At 35.4% G+C, this 18383-nt stretch overlaps 1 protein-coding gene across 4 annotated transcripts in view; it reads right to left on the reverse strand.

Annotated features, from left to right (window-relative positions):
- Auh (AU RNA binding methylglutaconyl-CoA hydratase) overlaps nt 1-18383 on the reverse strand; it is a 155034-nt gene that overhangs the window by 108124 nt on the left and 28527 nt on the right. For all 4 annotated transcript variants that reach the window (XM_071602575.1, XM_071602574.1, XM_027955417.3 and 1 more), the window contains one exon: nt 5377-5463. In XM_071602575.1, coding sequence (XP_071458676.1) covers nt 5377-5463 — 87 coding nt within the window. The remainder of the gene's footprint in view (nt 1-5376; nt 5464-18383) is intronic.

Consider the following 18383-nt stretch of genomic DNA (forward strand, 5'->3'; position numbering starts at 1 on the left):
CTTTGGGGGCCGGATAACACATTTTTTTTATTCATGAGAACAACAGTTTTCTCTGATCTGGGGTTAACAGTTCATTAAACCAAACTTGGCAACCATGTTTAAATCATTATCTTTATTAACTTTGTGGTTTTAACCTCATGATAAATTGAAGGAGATGAGTTGAAATTATCCACAATGATTATAATTTCGCTGATGATAATAAACTAGCCAATTTTTCTGTATCATTTTATCTGTATATACACAGGCTTAGGGTTATGCTTCCTGAAAAATAACCTTTTATCATATATAGTAACTCATTAATAATGACTTTTTTTTTTTTAACCTATCCCTTTCTTTTGGTTAGCAATCTTCTGGTACAAAAATAGCTACACAAGATGTTGCCATTATCAACAACACATAACTGGGGATTTTAACTTTAATAGCAAGTTTAACTGAATGATATTAATGGTAACCATTAGCCATATTTCAACAGCATCTTACTTAGTTTGTTCTTAATTTGTATGCTTCTTTTTTCTCTTTTTTTTTTTTTGTTTTTGTTTTGCTTTTTGGTGGCACTGGGGATTGAACCCAGGTCCTAGTCATGGCAGGCAAACATTCTACCAACTGAATATATCCCCAGCCCCGTCCTTCCATTTTTTAAGACTATAGGAACTTCTGGTTTTGGTTTTTCCTTCCTACTCCTTCTATCCCTCTACTCATTAGCAAGTTTTATGCTCCATTCTGGTTCCTAAATCTTACCAAGAATGCAAATCCCTAAGTGTAATATCTTAAGCTCCCTACCACAGAATATAAAGGACTTAAAACCCTTAAGTCTCCAAATAACAATGAAAATTTCCTGAGCTAACCATGAAGCAAGCTGTCCGAGTTAGAACTGGAAACCGGTCAATTTTAAAACCAAACAAATTAAAAGAATGGAAGGTAGAATTAATTTCAAATGAGGAAAAATAAAGAAATTAGAAGAAAACTGAGATTTGGGCTGGGGATGTGGCTCAAGCAGTAGCGCGCTCGCCTGGCATGTGCAGGGCACTGGGTTCGATCCTCAGCACCACATAAAAATAAAATAAAGATGTTGTATCCACCGAAAACTAAAAAATAAATATTAAACAGTTTTCTCTCTCTCTCTCTCTCTCTCTCTCTCTCTCTCTCTCTCTCTCTCCCTCTCCCTCTCTCCCTCTCCCTTAAAAAAAAAAAAAAAGAAGAAGAAGAAGAAAAAAAAAAAAACTGAGATTTAAAAAGGGAGGGTGGTCAGTGCTTAATTTCATTCTAGTACACACTATGAGCTAAAAATGCTTTTTATATTTTAAATAGCTAACAAAAAATTTAAATACTATTTCATGACACACGAAAATTTTATGAAATTAAAATTTCAGTATGCATAAAACTTTACTGCAAAAAGAGCCATGTACATTTACTTATACAAATGTTCAAACATGGTCTGAGTCTCCTTTTACACTGTAATGTCAAGGTTGAGTAGCTGCAACAGAGATCACATTGCCTGCAGAGCCTATCATATTACTTCTTTTAAGAAAGTTCGCCTGCCTCTAGTTTTCACATATTAGGCTGGGCACAGTGGCCACTTGCCTGTAATCCCAGTGGCTCCAGAGGCTGGGGCAGAAGGATCACAAGTTCAAAGCCAGACTCAGCAACTTAGTAAGGCCCTAAGAAACTTAGTGAGACTCTAAATAAAATATAAAAGGGGCTAGGGGGAAAAAAGGTAGGGGGGCAGCCCTAGGGATATGTCTCAGTAGTTAAGAACCCCTAGATTCAATTCCCAGTATCAAAAAAGTAGGTTAGAGCAAGATACTTAAGTTTCTACATGCCTTTCAAAATCTCACTGAACATCACAACAGATACCTTAAAATTTTTAAATCTACCAAAATGTGGCAATAATGAATTATTATTAAGAAATACTGAGGAGCTCTTGGAGAATAAAAGGAGACTAGATCAAGACGTAGAGGAGAAAAGCTATATTATATCACAGAAAAGGAAAATGCTGCTGCAAAGATGAGGAGAAACCATAAATGGAGATTCTGGAAAAAACATTAGGGTGACTTAAACAATGAGACCAATCTTAATTTAAAATCCAATATTTAAAAAGTTACAGGGAACATGAAATTTTACTTCCAAGACTGAGCTCTCTGATCGACATTAAACTAAATTCCTTATCTGTCTCAGGAGAATCTGAACCTGAGGTTTAAGCTGGGAAGAGAAGCAGGGAGGGGCCTAAGGCCACACCAGCACTGGACACAGATCAGGAGGAAGAGGCAGTTAAGCCCATGGCCACTATGCAAACCAACACAAACAACTCTAAATTCTGGCCAAAAAAAGAGGGGTAGAGAGTAACGACACTAATAAAACCACACTGGGCCCCAAGAGGAAACAAATTCCACCAGCCAGTTACGTAAGAAAGTACTTCTCTACACCACACAGGAAAAGATGGAAAGCTGTACCATGCTCTATGAACAAAACAAACTTTTTTAACAAACCAGAAAAGAGTAACCAAAAAAACAAAATTAAAACAATCTCATTTGTGATTACACCAGAAATATTCAAAATTGAATCCATATTAAAAACCACTTCCACCCCTAATCACAATGATCAGGTAGGGCTTATTCCAGTCATACCAGGACAGCGTAGCCCTGGTAAGTCAATTATCAAGATAACTCTGTGTATTACAGGCTAATTGAGCTAAATTCTAATAAATACTAACTTTCATTTTAAAAGCATTTGGCAAACTTTGACATTTTTTCCTCAACTAAAAAACATTAACAATCTCACCAAAATCAAAACAGATAAGGTTGCAACAAATGAATATTATAAAGGGTCTTAGCCAATGTAAAAATATATATGTATTAAAATATGTAAGATTAAATTATTGGGATCATGTGCATGTACAAATATGTAACAATAACTCCAACTATTATGTATAATTATAAGGCACTAATAAAAATGTGGGAAAATAAAAGATAAAAATGCTTTATTCATTGATAATGATTGATAAGGCAATGAACACTTCATGTGGAAAATACAAATTAAGGAAGAACAATAATGCAAGTTATTACTAAGCTGGACTGATATAAAATAACTACATAAAAATTCAGTAACTGTCCTATGGACCTGTAATAATAAGACTGCAATAAAAGTAGGAGGAAGATCACATTTAAAGGCATAAATGCTTAAAAAAATAACTAGAAATAAATACTGGGGGAGGGGGGGAGAAGAACAAGACCAATGTGAAAAAAACCATTAAACTTCCTTGAAGTCATTTAAAAATGAATGAGAGCACCACCCCAAATGAATGAATCTCCAAAACAGGAGCCATGCATACCATGTTTGGAAAGATTTCAGCATCATAAAAATGTCCAAGTTTTGTGGCATTCCAATCAAAGACCCAACGGAGTATTTTTTTTCCCTCTTTGCTTTGCTTTAAAAAAAAATTTTAAGTACTAAATTCATCTGGAAGAACTAATATGTGAGAATCAACAAAGAAAATCTTCAAGGAAAAAGAATAAAGATAGGAACCTTGTATTGTCCACATACTAAAAGTTTTAAATTTAAAGCTAATAAACTCAAATTGGGGTGGTACATTAAAAGACATTATCTGTAACACACTGAACAAAAGATTAACAGACAAAATTCTTTTAGGGCTTGAGTTATAACTCAGTGGTAGCACACTTGCCTGTCACACCAGAGGACCCAGTTTGATCCCCAGCAACGTATCCTGAAAAGTCTTTAAAATAAATATTTATTAAATAATCCTACAAAAGGATGAAGGATGTGAAAAGACAACTTACAGAGGGGGAAAGCACGTCTTAGTTGAAAAAATTCAAATTAATGTGTTAAGCTGTCCTTTTCTCTTGACAAACGTATAAGGGAGCGGGAGGAGTGGAACAGAAGGGAAGATTAGGGAGGATGAGATTGATCAAATTATGCATATGTAAGAATATGGCATAATGAATCCTACTAATATATATAATTATAATGTACCAATAAATTTGTAATAAATAAATTATTATATTTGTGGGATACAATTTGATATGACTTACAAAATAAAAAATGAACAAATGATACTTGGAATAGCAACTTCATGTTTAAGACTCTGTGTCTGTGCAAAAATGTCTCTTATGTAAAAGCTCTCTCTTGTCTAGCGAGGAGGTCCACGGAACAGGGTAGAGGAGAGAGTGGCTACGAAGTCCCTGATCAAGACCTCCAGAGACCAAGCAGGAAGCAGGTCTGATTTTATTGCGCAGTTACCATGTATATATACTCAGACAGTAGCTAAGCAGATTACAGGCAGCCACCAATGTAATTTTTGCCAACTGTCCTTGCAGCAACCAATCGAGGAGCAGGCTGTGGAGCAAGCACAGGGACCGCAACACAGTTTCACGCCCAGGGATGTGCCTAGTGGGTAAGCGGTCTGCCACTCACATGCCCAGCACGAGACGAGTGGCCTGCCACTCCAATGCCCTTAACATATGCCATGTATGCAGTACTCGATGCCCTTGTCCCCACATTAAAGGACATTCACTGATTGAGTATAAATAACAAAAACTGTGAAAAAATTTTTAAAACCTAAAATGTTCATTAAATGAAGAAATGATTTAAAATCTTAGCTAAGACTAGATTAATATGTAATAGTAAAATTGAAAATTGATAACAATAAAGTACACTGCTATATGTACTATAATTCTAAGGAAATAGTATGACCACATTTATATAAAAAAACAAAAAAATACAAATCCATAAATTTTTTGTGTAGGCAGTTATTTAAAAGATACACATACGAGGTATCTGTAATTATAAAATATTTCACATAATTTTTTAAATTAAACATGACATACATGAATATGTCAAAATGAACCTCACCATTATGCATAACTATAATGCACTAATCAGATTTTTTTAGAACTGATTTTGCTCATTTCTTTCTCAGTCAGTAACCAACTCCCTTAGATATAACCAGCATTTTGATTTAACAGTAAAATGTTTCACAAGCCTTTGAATTTCTTAAGCATATAGTCATATTGTATGCAGTCTTTTGTATCTAGCTCATTTTGCTCAACATAATGTCTGACAGTCATCCATGTTGTTGCACATATCAGTTTGTTCTTTTCAACTGCTAAGGATGCTGTGTTAGTATGGATATATAGTTTGTGTGTCTGTTCAATCATTTATTTCCAATTTTTGGCAATTATGAATAAAGCTGCTATCAACATTAAAAGTAAATAAATAACAAATAAATTAGCCAGTTATTAGGCATGAGTAATAATATAAGTATATGACCAAAGTTTATACATAAAGACAATATGCAACTGTTTATGTCTGACATTGAAGATCATCTTTGGCATGCTAAAAGGAGAATTTAATTATGCTTACCTATGTCATTAATCACCGCTCTTATTTTGGAGACAAAAGGACCAACTTCACTGGAATGCATTTTGGCTCTTTCTTTAAGATCAGCACCTGCAAAGTATTTTATTTACAAATATAATCTTGTTTTAAACAAAATTTAAGGCAAAGAATTGAAAATTTATTTAAAATTAATACGAAACTTTAAAAGTCAACTAATTTTTTCATCTATTAAAGGAACTAAATTACCTTTGTTTTCCTTCCCGATGACCACTCTCAACAAGAATAAAATATTGGTTTTTTTGTACAGCTATTACATGTTTAAAGCAACACTTTTCAAGCTTTCTAGCTTCAGGACCCCTTTACATTCTTAAAGTAAGAGACTGTGTTTGGATGATACCAGCAGTTATTCTAGTAGAAAGGAAAACTAAGAAATCTGAACATAATTATTCATTAAAATACAAATAAACACAGTCATATAAACATAAATGACTACATAGTGGTGCCAGCGCCTTTGTTCTCACATTCATTCTACCTTCCCACCACCATCTTAGACTCATAAATGAGAGGGTATACAAGGCATAAATGTGGCCATCTACTCTCTTTTTAATCCATTATAAATTAATTATGACCACACATGATATCGAGTATGGCTAGAGCTGGGGCACTGAACTCACCCACTTCCCAGGGGAGTGAGAACTGGAGCTAACAAATCACATATCATACAGTCCATCAGTTCTCAGGTATACATCCCACAGAAAATCTCTATCATGTAATAAAAAAATACTCAAGATAGCATTCAACAGAGCATATGCAGAACAGCAAAGAACTATAAGTAATCTAAATATACATCAAAAAGAAAAAATAAAATTAGGCAATAGTTATTCAACAAAGTGACACACACACACACACACATACACTCACAAGAAAGAAAAGAATTAAGAGTATAAATACAGATAAATCCACTGAATGAAACATGCATTTACAGAAAGATACACAGAATAATAACCACTTACTAAGTTTTTAAAACAAGAATATTACCTAAAGGAAAAATAGACAAATGGAATTACTTCAAACTAACAGCTTCTACATAACAAAGAAAATAATCGAAAGAGTAAAGAAACAACCTGCAAAATGGGCAAAAATATGTGTAAACTATATAACCGGTAAGGGATTAATGTGCAAAATATATAGAGACGCAAACAACTCAATAGCGAAAGAATAAATAATCTGACTAAAAAAAGGGCAAAGGATGTTAACAAAAACTTCTCATAAAAAGATGTATAAAATGTCAACAAATATATGAAAAAATTTTCAGTATCACTAATCATTAGGGAAAATACAAAATTATAATTTTGTATCACCTCACACCAGTTAAAATGGCTATTATCAAAAATAAATGATAGCAAATGAAGAAAAGGGAATTCTTGAGCTCTATGAATAAGAATGCAAATTAGTACAGACATCATGGAGAAGTACAGGGAGGATCCTCAAAACAACTATCAAGGCCCAGCAATCCCACTACTGGGCAGGTGCATAGCTCCTAACCCACACTTTCATTTTCCACTGTTTGTTACCCACAGTCATGACAGTCCAAAAATATTAAGTAGAAAATTCCAGAAATAAACAAGAATTCTTAAGTTTTAAATTATGCACTACTTGAGTTGTTTGATGAAACCTTGCTTTGTCCTGTTCCATCTCACCCCAGACATGAAGACCTAACTCTGGTTCTAACACATTCCCTTTTTCCCAGAGTAACCACACTGTATACACAACACATCTATTAGTCACTTAGGGGCTCAGTTTTGAGATGAACTGTTACAGACAAGCTGTTAATGTTCAAGTAGCCCCTATTTTACTTAACAATGGCCACAAACTATAAGAGAAGTGATGCTGACAATTCAGATATGCCACAGAAAAGCCATAAAGTACTCCCTTTAAGTGAAAGGTGAAAGTTCTCAATTTAAAAAAAAAAAAAAAAATCATATACTGAGGTTCCTAAGATCCACAGTATGAATAAATAGGAAAAAATATACATGTATTTGTTTTTACATATTCATATATATTTACATACAGTCTTATTTAATTGTTTCACTGTTTAATTTAATAAATAACACATTTTTTCCAAATTGAAGGTTTGTAACAACTTGTGCCAAAAAGTCGCATATGCTCACTGTGTGTCTCTGTGCCACCTTTTGGTAATTATCACATTTTGAACCTTCTCAGCACTTATATCTGTTAAGCTGATCTGTGATCAGTGATTTCAGATGTTATCATTTTGGGTCACCACAAAACAACCTTTTATAAGACAAGCAAACTTAACTGGGACACAACATTGAAATTAGGCCAATTAATAATCCTACAATGCCCTCTAAGCATTCAAATGAAAATACGAATCACACACACATCGCTTACACTGAAGCACAGCTGAGGAAGGCATGTTGAAAACTAAGAAAAACCAGAAGTTAGGTCTCTTGGATAAAAGTTGTGGATGCAAAGAGAAAATTCTTAAAGGAAATTCAAAGTACTACTCCAATAAATAAACAAACGATATGAAAGTCAAAGAGCCTCATTACTGACATGGATAAAGTTCTAGTTGTCTGGATGGGAAAAAAAAAAAAAAAGCCAGCTACAACAATCCTTATTCCTAATCCAGAGCAAGGCCCCATCTCTCTTCAATCCACTGAAAGCTGAGGGGTGAGGAAGCTCTGGAAGAAAAGTCTGAAACTAGCCCAGAATGGTTCATAAGGTTTAAGGAAAGAAGACGTCTCCACAGCATGAAGGTGAGACAGCAAGCGCTGATGGAGAAGCTGCTGCAAGTTACCCAGAAGATCCAGCTCCGACCCTCAGGAAGGTGGCTACACTGCCAGCAGGTCTCCAAACACAGATGAAACACCCTTCTCCTGGAAGAAGAGGTCATCTAGGATTTTCATAGTAAAGAAAAGTCATTTTCTTTTTATGTTTTTTTTTATTGGTTGCTCAAAACATTACAAAGCTCTTGACATATCATATTTCATACATTAGATTCAAGTGGGTTATGAACTCCCATTTTTACCCCAAATACAGATTGCAGAATCACATCGGTTACACGTCCACATTTTTACATAATGCCATATTAGTGACTGTTGTATTCTGCTACCTTTCCTATCCTCTACTATCCCCCCTCCCCTCCCATCTTCTCTCTCTACCCCATCTACTGTAATTCATTTCTCTCCTTGTTTTTTTTTTTCCCATTCCCCTCATTTTCTGACTTCAAAGATTCAAAGGACAGGCTGACTCTCTTGTTAGGGAATAATGCAATTGGTGGTCGAATCCAATGCTCACTTTTGACCACTTCAAAACTCCTAGGGCCCTTAAAGAATTATATTAAATCTCTGCCTGTGCTTTATAAATAGAACAACAAAGTCTGAATGACAACACATCTGTCTACAACATCATTAAACCCAGTCTACTGTTAAGAACTATTGCTCAGGATTAAAAACAAAAAAGATTCCTACTCACTGACAATGTACATGGTCACCCAAGAGCTCTGATGGAAATGTACAATGATGCTGATGCCTGCTAACCAAACAATTATTATGCAGCCCAAGGAGGATACAGTAGGCTGAGGCAACAAGATTGTGAGTTCAAAGCCAGTCTCTGCAATGGTGAGGTGCTAAGCAACTCAGAGAGACCCTGTCTCTAAATAAAACACAAAAAAATAGAGCTAGGGATGTGGCTTAGTGGTCAAGTGCCCTGAGTTCAATCACCAGTACAGCCCCACACAAAAATCATTTCTCCAAGACACATTATAATTAAAATGACTAACATACAGAGCAAGAATAAAATATTGAAAGCCTCGGGGCTGGGGCTGGGGCTCAGTGGTACAGCGCTTGCCTAGCATGTGTGAGGCACTGGGTCCAATCTCTGGCACCACATCAAAAAATAAAAACAAATAAAGTAAAGGTATTGTATTCATCTACAAATAAAAAACTATAAAAAAATATTGAAAGCCTCAGAGGAAAATGTCACATTTAGAGGAAAGCCAATCATAATTATTCTAATTTTTCAGCAAACTCTAAAATCAAGGAGAGTGTGGAATGAATGTGAAATAAAATAACTATCAACCATGATTACTATATCCTGCAGAGCTCTCCTTCAGAGTTGAAGATGAAGTAGTTAAGCAAAATTAAAAGCCACCACTACAGAAAATTCTTACATACTACAAACAAAAGAAATAAAAAACAGACCCCAGAGCACTCAAAAAGTCAAATCTCACTTGAAAAACATCTAAGCAAATTAGAAACATGACCAAATTAAACATCAGAAATAAATCAAAATGGCAGGAATTAATAAACCTTTCTATATAATAACAATGAAGATAAATGGTCTCAACTTTCCAATTAGGAGGCATAGGGTGGCAGAATGGCTGAAACAACAAGATCCAATTACATGTTCTTTGCAAGACTCACCTTATAGGCAGACATACATATATTACAAATGAAGCCTGAAAACAAGCAGGAATAGCTACTTTCATATCTGACAAAGCAGACTCCAAGCCAAAATTAATCAGAAGAGACAAATAAGGTCACTTCATACTGGTAAAGGGAACAATCCAACAAAGTCTAATGATAGTAAATATTTATGCACATAATTACATAAAACAGATACAACTCAACTTAAGGATTCAGAGACTCCAGTACGATAATACCAGATAATTTCAACACACTTCTCCCACCAACAGATAGGTCATCCAGACAAGCTCAGTAAAGACTCATCAGACTAAAAATTATTATAAATCAAATGAATAGACATATATAGAATAATGCATCCAATAATGGCAGTTTCACTTCTTCTCAGCTACTCATGAAACCTCCAAAACAGATCACATTTTAGGTTACAAAGCAACTCTAAGCAAATAAATACAAAAATATATATATATTATATAATTCCTTGCATCTCATCTGATCATAATGGAATAAAGTTAGAAATCCACACACACATACACATACACACACACACACAAAAGGCACCGAAACTATTTAAACACATGCACAGAGATTGAACAATACACTTCTAAATGAAGAATAGGTGATAAAAGTCAGGGGAGACCGTTAAAAATTGTTAGAAAGAAATGAGATCAGTGATAAAACATACCAAAACCTCTGGGACACTACGAAGGCAAGTCTAAGAGGAAAGTTTATTCCCATGAGTACCTGCATGAGAGAATCCAAAAGATCCTTAAATAGACAACCTAATGATGTTCCTCAAGACCACAGGGGGAAAAAAAGAACAAAAGAATTCCAAAAATCAGTGGAAGAAAGGAAATAATTAAAATCGAGCCAGAATCAATGATATGCTGAATTTCTTAAAAAGCATGGGATCAATAGAGTTACTTAAAGAGACAAGCAAAATAGATAAACTCTTAGCCAAACTGATCCAAAGAAAAAGGGAGAAGATCCAAATTAATAAAATTAGAGATGAAAAAGAAGAAATCACCACGGGCATCAGAGAAATCTAAAGAATCACAAAAGACTACTTTGAAAACTTATATGCCAATAAATTGGAAAACCTAAAAGAAATGGATACATTTCTAGACACAAATGACCTGCCTAAATGGAACCAGGAAGATATAGAAAACCTAAACAGACCAAAAACAATCAATGAAACAGAAGCAGAAATTAAAAGGCTTCCAATAGATAAAAAGCCCAGAGCCAAATGGATCTCCACTATATTCTACCAGACCTTAGGAGAACTAATGATGATGCTCCTCAAATTATTCCATGAAACAGAGTGAAACATTTCCAATTTCATTCAAAGAAGCCAGTTTTTATATCAAAACCAGATAAGAACAAATCAAGCAAGGAAAACTACAGACTAATATCCCTTATGAACACAGATGTAAAAATCATTAAAAATGTATTAGCAAATCATATTTAACAACACATTAAGAAGATTACACATCATAACCAAGATGGTTTCATTCCAGAGATGCAAGGCTTAACATATGCAAATGAATAGATATAATTTACCACATGAATAAAATTAAGGACAAAAATCACAGTCATTTTCAAAAGATGTAAAGAAAGCCTTTGACAAAATTCAGCACCCATTCATGATGAAAACACTGAAAAAAAAACTAGGGATAGAAGGAACTTACCTCAACATCATAAGACTACATACAATAAACTTAAATCCAGCACCACAGTGAACAGGTAAAAACTGAAAGCTCTTCCTCTAAAATCTAGAATGAGACAAGGATCTCCACTCTTACCATTCTTATTCAATATAGTACCAGAAGTTCTAGCCAGAGCAATTAGACAAGAGAAAGAAATAAAAGAAATACAAATGAGAAAGAAATAAGTCAGATTGTCACTGTTTACACATAATATGATCCTAAGCTTAGGAGATCTGAAAGGTTCCACCAGAAGACTTCCAGATTAATAAACAAATGCAGCAAAGTAGCAGGATACAAAATCAACACAGAAAAACAGGTAACAGCTTTCCTATACAACAATTAGCTGAAAAAGAAATCAGGAAAACAATTCCATTCACAATAACCTAAAAAATTAAATAAATATCTAGGAATAAGCTAAGCAACAAGGAGAAAGACCTCTACACTGAAAATTTTAGAATACTGAAGAAAGAAATTGAAGAAGACAGTAAACCATGAAAAGAACTCCCATGTTTGTGGGTAGGCAGATAAATATTGATAAAAGGCCATATTACAAAAGCGATATAGAGATTCAATGCAATCCCCATCAAAACACCAGTGACTTTCTTTACAGAACTAGGGAAAAAACAACTAAAATTTATTGAAAGACAGTGACACAACCACATCAGCTTTTCTACCAGCTCAATTCACATTAGCTAAACTAAAGAACCAACCCAGGTGCCCTTCAACAGATGAATGGATTAAAAAAATGTGATATATATATATACAGTGATATATTACTCAGCCTTAAATAAGAATGAAATTATGGCATTTTCAGGTAAATGGGTGGAGTTGGAGAATATCATGTGAAGCAAAATAAGCCAATCCCAAAGAACCAAAGGCTAAATGTTTTCTCTGATATGCAGATGCTAATCCACAACAAGGGGTTGGGGTAGGGAAGAATAGAGGTACTTTGGATTAGGCCAAGGGGAATGAATGAATTGGACGTTGTCACCCTATGTGCAGAGATGGTTACACAACCTGTGTAACTCGACATCACGTACAACCAGAAGAAGGAGAAGTTATGCTTCATTTATGAATGATGTGTCAAAATGTATTTTGTCGTGTATAACTAATTAGAATTTTTAAAAAGAAAAAAATGATAGTGAAATAAAGACATTTACACACACACATAATTTTTCACCATAGGTCCACTATTTTTAAGAGCTGTAGCTTAAAATGCAAGGGTGCATAATGGCTAAGGTAAAGGGATAAAAAAATATGCAAACACTAACCAAATGGAAACCTGTAAAGATATCCTAATTTTGAAAAAGTAAATCTAAGGTTAGAAACATAACTCAAGCTAGAGGGTCACTATATAGTAATAAGTAAGATTATCTACTAAAAGTCATAAAAATTCTAAATTAGCAATAGACAAGAGACAGCCCCCAATATACATAAATCAAAGACTTATAGAACCTGAAATAAAAAGTGACAAATCACTATCACAGTAGATTTCTAACAGACCTCTCTTAGTAACTGACAAAACAAGCAGGCAAATATCCTTATCAAAAATTAAGAAATAAAAAATAGGGAAGAAAGAAATAGAGAAAACTAGGAAGTCCAAGACCATGGCACTATCAAGGGCTTCATGCCACTTCAGCTCATGCAGGGAAGAGAAAAGCAAGGCGAGATTCAGGGAAGAGCAACACAAGAGAAGAAGCGTCAGTGTATAAAAACCCACTCTCGAGGCAGTCAACTGAGCCCTGGGTTACTACCACAAGAATTAACCCAGTCCTAAAAGAAAGGCATAATCTAACCAAGCACAGGGTGGACACTGGCACTCTCAGCAACTCGAGAGGCTTAAGTAGAAGGGTACCAAGTTCAAGGCTGCATGGACAACTTAGAGAGACTCTCTCAGCACCCTGGGTTCAAGCCCCAATACCGAAAAAAACAAAAATAGTATAATCTCTTATTGACTTAATCATTTCTTAAAGACCGAATCCCAAAATCACCACAATGACAATCAAATTTCAGTGTTATGTTTAGAATAAATCATATTCAAACCACAGCAACTTTCCTGTAACTTTTTTCCTTATATAACCAGTGTCGATATCTTAAAATCGTTTGTTAACCTTGTTAGTTTCCTGCATCCACATATGTATATAACTGAATTAGTTTTTATTCAATTTCCTGTAACTATAAAGTGGTAGTTTTTTCCAGACTGAACTTTCATTACAAGCATTATTAGCACAGAGTTGACTAAAGCATAAATATATTGTGAAACTGCTATTAAGTGCTGAGTGTAAACATTTACCAATAATGCATCAGAATTAAGAACCATCTCCTCTCTTCCCATTACTTCATATACCCATGGATAATGATGCCACTAATACCAAATTGTTTTCCAAAGTGGTCTTCTCCGCACACTGCCACCAGCAGTGCACTGCTCCACCTTATCTCCAGTACACGGCCCTGCCATACTTACTGTGATGGTTATCTTCATGTGTTAACATGATTAAGCAGATCAAAGGGTGCATCTAGGAGGGCATTTCAGGATGAGATGAGCATTTCACTTTGGGGTTTGAAGAACCGTGCTCCCAATGTGGTTGAACATCATCTAATCTATTGAGGGCCTGAAAAGGCAGAGGAAGAAGGAATTCAGCCCTCTTTCCCCCTGCTTTATTGCTTGAACTCATTTCATCTTTTTCTGCCTTTGGACTGGAATTTACATTGTTGGCTCCCCTGGTTCTCAGGCATTTAGACTTGGACTAACTATACCCCTGGCTTTCCAAGGTCTCCATCTTGCAGGTGTAGATTTTGGAACTTCTCCATCTGCATAATTGGATGAGCCAATTCCTCATAATAAATCCCCTTTTATATCCTATTGGTCCTGTTTCTCTTGAACCCTGACTTATTAAAAAGATGAAACTGCTCCCAAGTTTGTAAGCCTTGTTGTGCTGTGAGTGAAGTCATCACTTCTCAATCATTCCAGTGTTTGTATACATCTGGTACGAATTCAAGCACCCTGGTCTTTCCTGAGCCCACTCCACATGGGTTTTTATTCCCTTCATTCAAACCAAAGATCAAGATAAGATGACCAATGACTTTCACACAGCTAAATTTCCATCTATATAGAGCACTAGATAGAGCATATGCTCCGTGTACCCTGGGATGAGCCCACCTAAGATCAGGAAAGTACTATGTTGTTTTCCTTTCCTGTGCTGCTCCGAAGGGGTGACTGTATCAGGGCTTTCCTGGTCTCATAAAATGAGCTGGGAAAGTGTCCTCTTCTTCTGTATGTATAAAAAAGTGTAATCTCTTCTGTGAACATCTGGGTAGAATATTCCTCCAAAGACACCATTATGGTTTAGAAATGAGATGTCCCCCAAAAGTTCATGTGTGAGAACGTTCAGAAGTGAAATAATTAGACTATGAGTTGGATTAACACACTGATATGAACTAACTGTGGCAACAGTAGACAGACAGGTTGCAGCTGAAGGAAGTAGGCTACTGGGAGCACAAACTGGGATTTATAGTTGTCCCCGGTGAGTTGAGCTCTCTCTCCGCACTTCCTGGCTGCCAAGCTCAGCTCGGAACTGCTTTCCTCTGCCACATGCTTCCACCATATTCTGCTTCACTTGAGGCTCAGAGACATGGAGTCGGTGAAGCATGGACATAAGCTCTGAAACCGAGAGCCAAAAGAAACTTCACCTCCTCTAAGTTGTTCTTATCAGGTCTTTTGGTCAGACCAATGAAAAGCTGACTAAAACAGTTCTCAAAGCCAGGTGCTTTTTGTGTGGAAAGATGTTTAACCACAGCACACTGTTCTGGGATTACTAAAGTTTTCTAGTAAGTCAGTTTGGGGCAAGTTTTATTTTCTAGTAATTTATCCACTCCACCTAAAATCCTGAATATTTACTAGAAATAATTTTGTTCTCATTATTATCTTACCTATTTTGTATTTGTTCCCTCACCCATGATTAATCTTGCCAAATGTCTATTTGACTTTTCAAAGAATCAGATAGGCTTTATTCTCCTGATTACTGAATTTGTGTTTTCCATGTCATTAGTTTAGACTCACTTCACTTCCTTCTACACTATTTTGAGTTTATTCTGTAGTTATTTCTGTCACTGAAATTGGATGCTTAGTTTATTCATGTAAGCCTTTCTTCTTTCCTAAAACACAGTGTATCACACCTGTAACTGTATTCCACAACTTTTAAAGTGTTTTTGTAGGCAACTGGCTCTAAATATTTTCTAATTTCCATTTAGATTCCTTTGCCGAGCTGCAAGTTATTTCCAAGTTACCTTAAAATTTCCCAATGTAAGAGACTATACTTAATTATCTTTTTTTAAATGAGTTATACTGTAACTGCCTAGGGTGACAGAATGTGCTCCAATGATTGCAGTTCTTTGAAATCTGCGGATGTTTGTTTCATGGCCTAGCAGACGGTTAATTTCATAAATATTCCATGTGTACTTGAAAAGAATTCCTTGTCATCAACCACTACGGAAAATGATCCATATACGTGCCTAACATTAACGCTCAGCAGACTAGGCAAAATAGCCAACACTCTAGCAGAAGGGGACAATGGACTCTTGATTTTGTTTAATATTCAGTCATTTTACAAATAACTTAAGGAAAAGTAAAAAGAAGGTGAAAATTATTAGTAAACGTAACAAAAAATTAAACACAGCAAAACTGTATTTTATTATACATCTTCCTGGTATGTGCACGTAAATCTATATTCACACACCCTACATATACATACACGTATGCAAATATAACGCATATATGCTCACAAATATACCCAAACACACATAAAGGGATGAGTCATTTGAATCAAACTGTGTAACTCATGCATGAACCTGGAATACACAGGTTTATAAAGACTGACTTTATAAATATTTCAATAGATATATTTCAAATATCTCTAATAGATTATCGTTACTCTTGGTTCATCTTGCACTTGCAATGTAGAAATGCAGTGCTTTTGAAATGATGATGGCTCAATTTTGTTGAGAAGACAGTGGAAGACTTTGATCCCTGACTTCAAAATATTTTCATTGTTAGATTTATAAAGTTAGAATAATCAAGCCAATGATTATTTTTTATTTCTGTGCCATCTATTTCTTTCCCATCCCCTTTGTACACACATTTGCCTTCCTATATGTAAGTTACAAGCTACATAATGTAAATGTTCGTGAAGACACCACAGAAGATTTAGGAACACTATTGTACACATCCTCTTAGCAAAACCATGAGGTCCTTCCCACTGCCTTTGGAGGCTCCACAAAAGCAGAGGTTATTTCTGACTTATTTATGGCTACATCCCCAGATCCTAGAACTGTACCTGACATGTAGAAGGCACTTCAAAAAAAAATAAAGAATCAATGGAATACATGTTTTTCTTGTTAATTGGGCCCCAATGAAAACAGGTGAGAGCAGAAATTTTTAAAATCCGTAAATACTAACCATCTATTGAATATGACCTTCAACTTAGCATCTATGCCTCTCATTATGTTTCCTAATGTTGCCTTATTTTTGTTCTGGAGTCTGCCCTCATTATTTCCCCATCCACATATTGGAAAAATTAATCTACCCCCCACCCCTAGGGGTGGGCCCCAGTTGACTTGAGCTAATCAGGATAGTCCATTCTCCTAAGCAGTCAGATCAAGATCTGCCTGAGAGCTACAGGTTTTAGACTGGAAGTATTCTCTTCCCATCAACAAGGTCATATGTGGATGTAAAGCCCAAAACCACAGAAGCTTCAGGCTCCCAAGCTGAGGATAAAGCTCAAATACAGAGGAAAGACAAGGAATTACAGAAATATTCAGAATCTCTGGATTCAGGCAATCCTAACAGCCTTACGGTTTAAGTCAATTTTGATCATTTTTTCCGTTATGACAATGAGAACTCACCATGTACTAGATGATGATTTATGAATGATAAACTGGTTCTGCTTCAGTTCTTATCTCTTCTCAATAAACGGATCTTGATTGGTACAGACTGTTATTAGTCTCAATTATAACAGGAAATTTCGAGATAAAATGTGGACTAGGAGGAACCAAGTGATGTTAAAGAGCATTGCCTTCTTGGTAAGACATGACTACCTTCACAGCTTCTCGAGCACTAAATTAACACACACCTCCTCCTCTAGGATCTGAAGTCACATTTAACTCCCATTCAATATAAAACTTGAATCTTTAAAAATCATCAAGTAAATTTTTTATAGTACCTCCACAGTTGGTGTAAAGAACACTGTCATCGAATTCTATCAGAATTTAAGACTCTAATAAACAGGACTTCATTTTTTTTCCTCAAAATAAAGTATCCTTTTACCAACCAAAGCCAAAACCTCCCACTTCTGTTCAGCACCCCAGCCTCACTAGCGCACTTCAGAGCTTCTCTACTAAAAGTGACATCAGTTCTCCCTCTCCATAAGGACAGGATCAATTCCACACACATGCAACTGTGGTGACCTCTCCATCTTGAAAATGCCTCGATAACCACTCATACACATGTAGGTATCATCATATTTCTATGAATATGAAATGATGCCCAAGAGGTACTGCTGACTACAAAACACATACACACTCACTGCAGCTTATGTAAGAAGGAATGTAAGTAGGTTAATAAGTGGATATATCCTTAATTTTGCAAAAGGAAGCATATGAAGTATAATCTAGAAACTAATGACATCCATTAACTCCCTTAAGGATGAGAACTGGAGGACAGGGATTGGAAAGAGCAAGATACTTCTCTTATCTCTAACTAGTTTTGACTTTTGAAACCAAAGTTAATATTTTATGTATTTAAAATAAAATTAACAAGAGTACATACACCTAACTTTAATGAAAGAGAAATAACATAAGTAACTTTCAAAACAATATTGCT

This window comes from Marmota flaviventris, chromosome 16, assembly GCF_047511675.1.
Source record: "Marmota flaviventris isolate mMarFla1 chromosome 16, mMarFla1.hap1, whole genome shotgun sequence".
NCBI classification, from domain to species: domain Eukaryota; kingdom Metazoa; phylum Chordata; class Mammalia; order Rodentia; family Sciuridae; genus Marmota; species Marmota flaviventris.